At 35.3% G+C, this 10895-nt stretch overlaps 1 protein-coding gene across 1 annotated transcript; it reads right to left on the bottom strand.

Moving 5' to 3' along the window:
* Positions 1–2285: 2285 nt before the first annotated feature.
* Positions 2286–3766, bottom strand: LOC127869236 (uncharacterized protein KIAA1958-like). The gene is made up of 3 exons (XM_052411620.1): positions 3650–3766; positions 3187–3359; positions 2286–3030 (listed from the first exon to the last, which is right to left on the bottom strand). The coding sequence occupies exons 1-3, from the start codon at positions 3722–3724 to the stop codon at positions 2292–2294; spliced, it is 987 nt and encodes a 328-aa protein (XP_052267580.1). The 5' UTR covers positions 3725–3766; the 3' UTR covers positions 2286–2291.
* Positions 3767–10895: the final 7129 nt, after the last annotated feature.

Raw genomic sequence — 10895 nt, 5'->3', positions numbered from 1 at the left:
TACGCATATATTGTATGGTCTAATTCGGTTAAAAGGGAAAATACTGAATTAAAAATTATAGTCAAAACTGGTATTTAATTTGATCAAACAGAAACAAATAACTGGGAGCATTAAACAGATAAGAATTTACTGACAAAACATCATGGTTATGTTTTTAAGACGCTAACATTCAGAAAAATCACCCAGGTGCACCCCCTAAAAAAGCAAATAAATGGTGAAAGCATTTATTACAATTATTATTTGTATATGAGCATTACAAAGATTAGAATTTACTGACAAAACATCATGGTAATGTTTTAAAGACGCTAACATTCCGAAAAATCACCCAGTTGCACCCCCTAAAAAAGGAAACAAATGGTGAAAAGCATTTATTACAATTATTATTTGTATCGGTATATTACCTATGTGTATATAATCGTGGTAATAGAAAATGAACACTTTCACTCCTTTCCTTTATGTTTGTAAATCTTTTAGCCGAACTCTGATTAAACGAGACTTCATACGTTTTCGTAAAGTGTCGTCCCAACGTCTGCTTTTATGATTCAAAAGACCCTCCTAAACGATAACTCAGTCTAAGCGAAAAGTTATTTTCTGATTAGCATGCACGCAATGAACATGCTAATCTGGGACGACACTTTACGCACATGCATTAAGCGCAATTATCCCAGAGTACGGTTTATTTGTAGTATGGTTCATTGGCTCAAGTCTGTACTTTTTCAGCGAATCAGACAGCGGCATACAGACTATAGTCTATTGCACATAAACTTTCATAATGTATGAAATTACTAGTATTTTACCATTGGCGCTTACGCAATCAATACTGGCCTGAATTGGTAGCGCATATTGCAGTACCGAACGATTGGTAACATAAATCCTCGGCGAAATAATCGCACCGTCGCCTTTATTCCGAACATCGTCGACGCTAAGGCCATATAGTTATCAACGACCATAAAACACAATGCGCCAATTTTGTCTTAAGTAAAAAAAGGCAATCTAACGTACCGATGCTTCGAACTCAAACGACTTGCGACGAATAACTCGTTCTCAAGTCAAAATTGGTACGCTATTGCACTTAAATATTTTTTCCGGCGATTAATCAGTTAATACGCATTTTTTGTTTTATGTTTTCATTTTAACTGTCGCTTTTGAGTCTAAAAAAACCAATGTCCAAATCATTTGGCATGACTGTTAATGCAATGCATACTTGCAACTCGTTTTATTGTATGCACTGTTCGTCAAAACTAGTGTTAATTATTCGCCCTGTGGATGTCTGCTACTACGAACCAAAATTTTTTGAATTTAAAGAATCATTCGATTACACAAACAAACAATAGTAACTTTCTTGCTGATATGGCTGAAAAGTGAGCGTTATTAAAAAAAATAATACAAGTAATAAAGGGTATAAAACTTCGTAACATACCGCCTCGTCATGGACGTCGCTATATTGACTATAGCGTGTTTACCCCACCCGATATCGCATAAATATAGTAATTACATGATACATATTTTGCGTATAGCTAAACAATCTTGAACACCTTGGTAGGACTCATACGACATATAAATCAGTGCTTACATTCACACTCACTAGCGTGTCCGCTTTGAAACTCGTTTGTGACGTGGAAGGCAAATGCGCATCTACAAAGGGGGTGTGGGCGGGAGATTTATCGGGTGCGTCGAAGAATATTTCCTATACTAAAAGCATAAACGTCATTATATAGAGAATAATAGGTTAGTGTTGATTATAGATCAGGTTTATCATGCGAGGCTTAGAAAACAATAAGCACGAGCCTTGGCGAGTGCTTTTTCGTTTTCGTGCCGAGCATGATAAACCTGATCTATAATCAACACTAACCTATTATTCTATTTATCCCACTTTTTTATTCAGTAAACCTTTTTATTTTAACAAAATTAGTTTTCATGAGTGTTTGTCGTACTTTGATAATGACTGTAGTGTAACCAAGATCAGTGTATTACTCCGCGTTCCAAAAATAACCGCTGATCAAATTGTCATTAAAAAAAATCAGAATATCGTTCTGTGACAAAGAATCGTGCGTTACTAATAACAATTTTATTCATATTGTATTGCAAATCTAAAAGTTTTATAACATTAATATAACATTTAGTTGTTATATACAAGGAACTACATTTGTATACAACGTAGCCTAACACCACACACAATTCACTTTCGATGTTCAAACTATCAACTAGAACACGAGGTGCAAAACATTTGCTTCTTTGTTGTAATATGTGGTTATTTCGTGACGAAATAGCAATAACAACTTGGATTTAATCTAATTATTCACATTAAAATTTTGAATGTGGAAAGTGGCACCAAAGAATTGTGAGGCAAAGTTGTTCGAACGAGAGAAAGACATTTGCTGGTGAAGTGACTGGGTGGGACGAAAATCAAGATCAACTTGTTCAACGGTAGACAGTGGTTGTGTAGGCTGCATTTCGACCATAGTTTCAGTGCATGAAGGTGAACAAGAGGAAGCTGTTTGTTTGTTACATTTACTGGACTGAGCAAGAATGTTGGAACACTTTTGCTGCTGTTCAACAGATATGGTGGAATAATTGGTTATGGACTGGACATTTTTGTGCCCTGTTATGGCCATGATTTCAGTGGGTGGAATGTTTGCATTTCGAAGTTTTTGGACCAGGAATTTGCGAACTGAGTGGTTGGTTATTCTCTTGTGCTCGGGAAAGCCGGCGTCTTTTGCCATGGCCTTCAGCATCTGACCCAGCTTGTTGACACCCAATTGTTGACGCAAGAACCACTGGGATGCAGTGTCAATTGTGCGTGTTGCCAGGTAGAAAGGGTGCTGATCTGAAGAAAAATCAGATGGACGCATATTCGAGTACAGCTTGTAAATTAACACGGGATTTCTTGGTCCAGAAGTGCCGAACATCTTGGGAGACACTTTTCTTATGTCAGCGATGTTCTCTCCTGTGCGCGTTTTCGTTTGCCGCTCGTTTAACTCGAGATACTCGACACCATTCGAGTCTACACGGAGGCGGACGTCTCCCCACCTAACAAAATACAAGAATCTTAATTTAATGTCAGATATGAACAATAATGAAATACAGCATTTAAGTTGAAGCGGATGTACTTAGTGAATGGGGTGAAAAAATAATGAGAAAAATTGATACATATTTTGTGTGTTTGTGTGTAAAAATGTTTCTTACCGCAAATTGTATTGCTCCGTTGTACCTCGCAAGCCAAAATGAAGGCAGTTGTTCAACCAGACTGTATTTAACAAGGCTTTCGGAGACTCCGTGCCAAGGATCCCCTTCTCCCAGAGCAGATCGATGTCGGTATCACTCAGAGGATGGGCCTCCCTAGGACGGTTTCCCATACCCTAAATTGGTGATTTATATTTATTATACTGTTTCGTTTAACTTTTCGACTATATTTTTTAATTTAAATTTATTTTTTGAGTATTCTCTCTTTCATAGGCTTACAGTATTACTTTTAATGTGACTTTTAGACTTTTATTTATTAACTGCAACTTTATGTCGACAGGGTATTAGTTTCGTACAGACTACACTTGGGATTTTTTCCCAATTTTGTCATAAATGATACGTTTTCTGTTGAATATGTTATTTTTGCCAAATTTCTTTTAGTTATAACCGTTCATCTCAATTTTACCTGTTTCTTAAGACTTTTTTTCTTTGCATTGTAGGTGTCCCTTGTGAGTGCAAATTGGGCTCCAGTCCCTGTCATGACTGAACATCCATAGCGATGTCGTTTCAGGTACCTGTCAACACTAGCGATGAGGCCACGGAGGGAGCTTGGTTCAAAATCTGTGCCATTTGACTTTTTAAGGGACAACAGGAAAGTGGCCAAATACTCATCAAGAAGAGTTGGTTCTATGTGATGGATTTCTTTTGATTCAGCTTTTGACATAAGAAACCTTTTAAATTTGTTTATGTCAGACAAGGTCTTCGATACAGTCTTTTTATTTTCATTTTGGACAATGAAATCACCAACATCAGTGAGGTTAACATCTAAGAACTCTTTATTCTCATGCAGATCTAAAGTTGGGGGGAAGACATTGCTACTGGATGGTGCGTTACTACTGGGGCTGGTTTCATTCTCAATGGTCAATTCAATTTCATTTGTGAACAAAATAGATGGATCAAACCCATATTGTTCCTGGAACTGGCTTAGTGTTAATTCCACTTCAGTTGCTTGTTGCTCATGTTCATTATTTAATTCATCCCAAGTTAATGAGAAATTGACTTTGTCAAATTCGTCAGACATTTTGAGGGGTTTACGCTTTCGCAGACGATTGTGTTCTATAGTCAAAGGGGAGCAACTCGAACTGACTTCTTCAAAGGGGAGCAACAACAACAGAACCTATTTGCAACATAGTGTTAAATTTACATAATACTAGAGGTTTTAATAAAAATAAATGACAAAAAACAAGGTTTTTTGCTACTTTTATTTGTTTTAAGGTTATTTCGATTGACAAACATTTGAGATTGTTTTTATTATTGATGCACTTGGCAAATACAAGGGACGAGGTGCGTGGGAAAAAGTAGTCCCGGTTCGGCAGTTGATGACGTCATTTCGTGCCATTGATTATAGCCTTGCCGTTGATTATAGATGAAATTTAATCAACGGGGCTTTAATCAACCGATTTCGCTGTTAAAGTGGGATAAAAAATAGTTCAATATGTCATTGAAATGAACTGATTAAATGTGTTTATATGAGGCATTGTTAAGATAGCAGTATACGTATCCAGCTATTTATAGAGACTAAATTTACATATAATTTTGTTAACGAACGACACTCTTATCTTCCATTTTTTAATTTTCTAGAAAGAATGTTCGAAAGTCAAACAGTAGAGATATATAACACTAATACATGGACGCTTTTCCTGTGACCACATAATCTAGTTTAGGTTATGTAATTATTTGATTCCAGAGTGTAGCGCTCGTGATGAAGATTAAACTGCAAACAAATCTATTGACATGAAGGTCTCTATTTTGATCAAAATGGTGATAAAGCTATTTAATCCGAGCGACAATATGTCAGTTGGTGCGAGATATGCATAATACAAACGATGCTTATATTGATAATATGTGCAGATATATTTCCTGTCTTTTTTTTCCTCCTGTCGATGGGTATGTCGCACGGTACTATAACACAAGCCGTCTTTTGCCTCTGCTTAATATCATTTCAGTTCTGATTCACGCATTAATTGATAGTAAAGATAAGTTGGATATACGATATTACCCATAAGATGTTCTCATGGCTAAATGACTGTTGATATATGTGTTGAATAAGTATATAAAACACAATTTGATTATTATCAAAACTTATTTTTACATTAGGTGTTTCATATGGACATCAATATTGCCACAAGACTTAACATAGCCGGGTGTTTCGTTGATGCAAATAAATTTCTTTCTCTCGAATTTGTTGAAAATCCTAACAAAATCGCACAAGCGATGTTTGACTGTCTGCATATAAAGAGCGTTGTTTTCAAATCGAAAGTGGATTCATACTTGTTTCATAAACCTGTGTTCTTAATAAATTAAGCTTTTAACGCGTGCTTACAGCATGTAAATGCGTATAACGTACACATGTCTCCGAGAAAACAGTAGCGGAAGCACTTACAAATAGCCACTTTATCAAATTTTACAGGGGTTTCATTTAAACAAGGGAATTACGCGGTGATTACCCGGTAATCTATATAAACGATATTTGCAGTTGGTAAATCGCTGTAAGCATCCTCCTATCGGACATTTGACTGGAACCAAAGCTTTTTCAAAACCTTACCTTTCTAACCAACCACGTGATGATAGCCGAGCCACGTAGTATAATAATTTTCCCGTTGTTATTATTACTTTTTAATTTTGGTTTTTTTTTTTTAACCTAAACTTATACACTTTTTTCAAAATATATAATAAAATGATACTTATTTTCATGATATAATACTTAGGATTTTAGCGTGATTGCAGAGATTGTATGCCGCGGATTGGGTAATCACGTTACAAACACCGTTGTATACCCTTTAGTACTTGTATTAATTGGTGAAATGCAATTGACTTTCCAGCCATATCCGACAGGTAGTTACTAGCGTTTATTTCGTATTAATTTTCGCTGGGTATATCGACTTTACTCGCTAATAAGTTTCTTAGCGGGAGCTGTAAATGTGTGATCTAATACAAAAAACACAAAAAAACATGCAATCTGTATGGTCACATGTTTTCGTTTACATAGCATAGGCTTCATAAACTTATTCAATTAACATATTCGTAAAACTTCATTTTACAAATTAGGTTTTCTTTGTTAATGTCAGCAGATGTCCCTCGAGTATTTTATGTTAAGAACAATTTAGTGCTGAAACTAATACAAAACCATGATTCATGATCTTGTTTATAGTTAATATATATACGTATGATTCAGAAATATATGTATACTGTAAATTCGTCTATGCTTACGTACAAATCACTAGTGAAGCAATACGTTACGTGTGTACTTATCGTATTAACTAAATTGTTCGTGCTGTACTTCTTGAAATTAATGTTTCACATGTATAACTGCTAGTGCGTTTCGTTTCTTTTGTGTCAGTGGTGTGTTGCATAATAAGTGTTTCATAATTAAAAGTACGAAAAATGTTTCGACATCTGAGTAATTTGAAATGAAAAGTACTGTCAAACAATTTTAAAACTTAAACTTATCAATGTAAAAATGAATGTATACACGCATAATTAGACTTTCTAAATTAGCATTTCAATATTAATAAATAGACGAACGCGTATGTAATAACCTTGTCATTTTGTATACTTGCGAAACGAATTTTTCAATTTCAATTGGTTACAAAATCGATCTTATCTGACTGTTTCGCGATTATTATATACGACTGGTGAAAGTCACCCTTACCTGAAGCAAAAATACAACTACTGCATGAAAACATTAACACACTTTAATATTGCAATAACGTTTAAAAAGCACATTCCTGTGCTGAAAGTTTTGAACAATGTTTTATTCTTACACCGATTAGCATTATCGATAACAGTCAGGCAATAACGTTTACGGCTGTATGTGGGGATATGTATCTCCTTTTCTTCGAGCTTTCTAAAATGAATGTACTTGTAGTTTGAGTTCGAGAAGTAACACTATATTGTTCAAAAGTCAGCCATCCCTCTTAATGCATTTACATTTACGATTTGAAATATTGTACGAAATATCTACACGTGGTTGAAAGTTAATGATTACGTGGCGACGGTGTTTGTGATTTATGATGATGATAGTTAATGTTCTTCTGCAATAATCATGATGATGATGTTGTGAGAATGATGTTTTTGATGATGTTCGTGTTTGAAATATTGTGGTGATGGTGATGTTGCTTATGGCGCCTGCGCTGATGCCGGTGGTGTCAATTGTTAGGTGATAGTATTTGATGATGATGAGAGTGCACACATTTGTGGTGAAAGTGGTGACAGTCATGATAATCGTAGTGGGGGCATCAATATGTTGAAGGAACTGTTATGATGCTGATGATGTTGCATCTGACGGATAGTATTATGGTAATGGTGTAATGGCTGCGGTGTAATGATGATGGTAGTGGGGCAGTGGGATCAATATGTTGGTGGAACTGTCATGATAATGTTGCATCTGACGGATAGTATTATGGTAATTGTGTAATGGCTGCGGTGTAATGATGATGGTAGTGGGGGGCAGTGGGATCAATATGTTGGTGGACCTGTTATGATGATGATGATGTTGCATCAGACGGATAGGATGATGGTAATGGTGTAATGGCTGCGGTGTAATGATGATGGTAGTGGGGGCAGTGGGATCACTATGTTGGTGGACCTGTTATGATGATGACGATATTGCATCTGATGGATAGTATTATGGTAATGGTGTAATGGCTGCGGTGTAATGATGATGGTAGTGGGGGCAGTGGGATCACTATGTTGGTGGACCTGTTATGATGATGACGATATTGCATCTGACGGATAGTATTATGGTAATGGTGTAATGGCTGCGGTGTAATGATGATGGTAGTGGGGGCAGGGGGATCAATATGTTGGTGGAACTGTAATGATGATGACGATATTGCATCTGACGGATAGTATTATGGTAATGGTGTAATGGCTGCGGTGTAATGATGATGGTAGAGGGGGCAGTGGGATCACTATGTTGGTGGACCTGTTATGATGATGACGATATTTCATCTGACGGATAGTATTATGGTAATGGTGTAATGGCTGCGGTGTAATGATGATGGTAGTGGGGCAGTGGGATCAATATGTTGGTGGAACTGTAATGATGATGACGATGTTGCATCTGACGGATAGTATTATGGTAATGGTGTAATGGCTGTGGTGTTATGATCATAATGTTGAGTGCGTTATGCTTATGATCATGATTTTGGTATTAAAAGGAGGACAGTACAAGATAGACCACTGAAAAGAGGTCATACTTTGCTTGTTGTTGCGGGCGAGGCCCGTTCAGGGGTTGCTGTTATCTTGTACATTACGAACATTAAAAAGCGTTTGTGTTTAAGATTACTCAACACAAATAAATTTCAATGAAGATGCAATGGAGCTATGTAAGTTTATCAAGTTTCAATGACTGCAATACAATCAGTTTATATCTGTTGATGTTTTTCGAACTTACATTTCCTCATTTCTATGTTTCGTGTCGTTTATAGCTAGGAAGATGGCGCGGACTTTTTATACTCGAAACCAAAACAACTAAAGTAGGTGACTTCTCAAACATCTTAAATATGGCTCCAGGACACCGGATTTTCAACGGTGTAATTTCTTCTTCAAGTGTTGGACAACTGTATTGTTGTTGTTTTTTTTTGTTTTTTTTTTCATAAAACTTTATTCAGTCAAACGTAATCTGGGCAGTATAGCTGCCCAGGACCCGATAAAGAAACTAAATTGAAACAAGGCTTAAACACGGATATAAAACACAATGATAATTAAAAGCACTATAAAACTTCAGTCTTTCACGTCTGCACGTATAGCATTTTACAGTCTTTCCCGTCTGCACGTATAATATCTATCACAGTTGTTAAACAATCACACACTATCACTTTATAAATATATCACAGTCTTGAAATAACTTAAATGAAATCGGGTACAGTTAGTTAATCAATGAATTAATAATAATAATGGACAGCTGTTTTTTTCTTTTTCATAAAACTTTATTCAGTCAAACGTTATCTGGGCAGTATAGCTGCCCAGGACCCGATAAAGAAACTAAATTGAAACAAGACTTAAACACGGATATAAAAACACAATGATAATTAACAGCACTATAAAACTTCAGTCTTTCACGTCTGCACGTATAGCATTTTACAGTCTTTCACGTCTGCACGTATACTATCTATCACAGTTGTTAAACAATCACACACTATCACATGTATAAATATATCACAGTCTTGAAATAACTTAAATGAAATCGGGTACAGTTAGTAAATCAATGAATTAATAATATTAATGGACAACTGTTTTGGTTTTTTTTCCTTATTCATAAAACTTTATTCAGGCAAACGTAAATTGGGCAGTATAGCTGCCCAGGACCCGATAAAGAAACTAAATTGAAACAAGACATAAACACGGATATAAAAACACAGTCTTTGACGTCTGCACGTACTGATAATTATAAGCACTATAAAACTTCAGTCGTTCACGTCTGCACGTATAGCATTTTACAGTCTTTCACGTCTACACGTATAATATCTATCACAGTTGTTAAACAATCACACACTATCACATATATAAATATATCACAGTCTTGAAATAACTTAAATGAAATCGGGTACAGTTAGTAAATCAATGAATTAATAATATTAATGGACAACTGTATAGTTGCCTGTCAAAAATCAAAAAAGTTTGGCTATCGAATGTGTGTCTTCCACGTTTGAATTAGCTATATTCTTATAGAAAATATCGTAATGAAAAAAGTTTTATTTAAATTCTCGCTTAAAAGTATATTTGGTCATCAACGGAATATCGCGTATCTCTAGTTGTATGAAATTAAGCTTTAAGTATCTAGATAATATTTGTTAAAGGGATGTAATAACCGTTATAAGCGTTAATATGTGATAACATTACCCGGTTATGTTGCAGTACGACTTTTATAACAAACGCATATGCTAGTGTTTTTATTAAAGAAACATGACACCAATTTTATAAATCTATTGAATATCTGCTAATAAAATACATATGCGAGTCGTACATTAGTCATATTTAAGTGTTGATGAATATGTTGTAAGTTTTTCAAGGGACGTAACAAATAAGTATTTTCGGAAAGTGGTATGGGAAATCGCGCTGTGTTGATAAAACATAGATCTAAATGCAATAAATTTCGATTAAAAAAATATGCGAATATACAATCATTTGGAAATTATTTCAAAATGAAAGTCATGAGTTTTTAACGAGATCAATTATTTTCAACAAATTGCAAAATTTGGACAACGGTGTTTGTAATGTTATATTGTTCTTTTGTTCTTAATGTTCAGTATGTATTTTGCCTTGACCCGTAAAGGGATAAGTTTATACAAGACCCGAAAGGGATAGCTTTTTAACACGTTTATTCGTTATGACTATCTAAGAGGAACTTCCAACGAAAACAAGCATATGGAATACAGCAAGCGATCTTATTGGCCGAGTCTGGCTGTAGGCGGGGCTTATCAGTAGGCGTTGCCAGACCACTGCTCATAACACCCCTCCATTCATTTAGAATAAAACATTTACACAGAATAATGAAAACACAGGTAGTAACCAATTCGTATTTAACTTACATAACCATATAAAATAGTATATGAATCGAAACACTTCATATGTTAGATCATTAGTTTCTGATATATTAAAATCATCTATATGTGACTGTTTTATATTCAAAATATGATCATGATTAT

This window comes from Dreissena polymorpha, chromosome 2 (genome assembly GCF_020536995.1).
Source record: "Dreissena polymorpha isolate Duluth1 chromosome 2, UMN_Dpol_1.0, whole genome shotgun sequence".
NCBI classification, from domain to species: domain Eukaryota; kingdom Metazoa; phylum Mollusca; class Bivalvia; order Myida; family Dreissenidae; genus Dreissena; species Dreissena polymorpha.
Note: the sequence above shows the minus strand (reverse complement) of the source record. Positions and strands in the feature narration are given on the sequence as shown.

What these genes read in the sequence shown, in the direction of transcription:
- LOC127869236 (XM_052411620.1), bottom strand. Translation starts at nt 3,724, where the DNA reads ATGACAGGGACTGGAGCCCAATTTGCACTCACAAGGGACACCTACAAT. An exon ending in AAAAAAGTCTTAAGAAACAG is followed by an intron (nt 3,360 to 3,649) that starts GTAAAATTGAGA and finishes TCACCAATTTAG; the next exon opens with GGTATGGGAAACCGTCCTAG. An exon ending in ACGGAGCAATACAATTTGCG is followed by an intron (nt 3,031 to 3,186) that starts GTAAGAAACATT and finishes GTATTTTGTTAG; the next exon opens with GTGGGGAGACGTCCGCCTCC.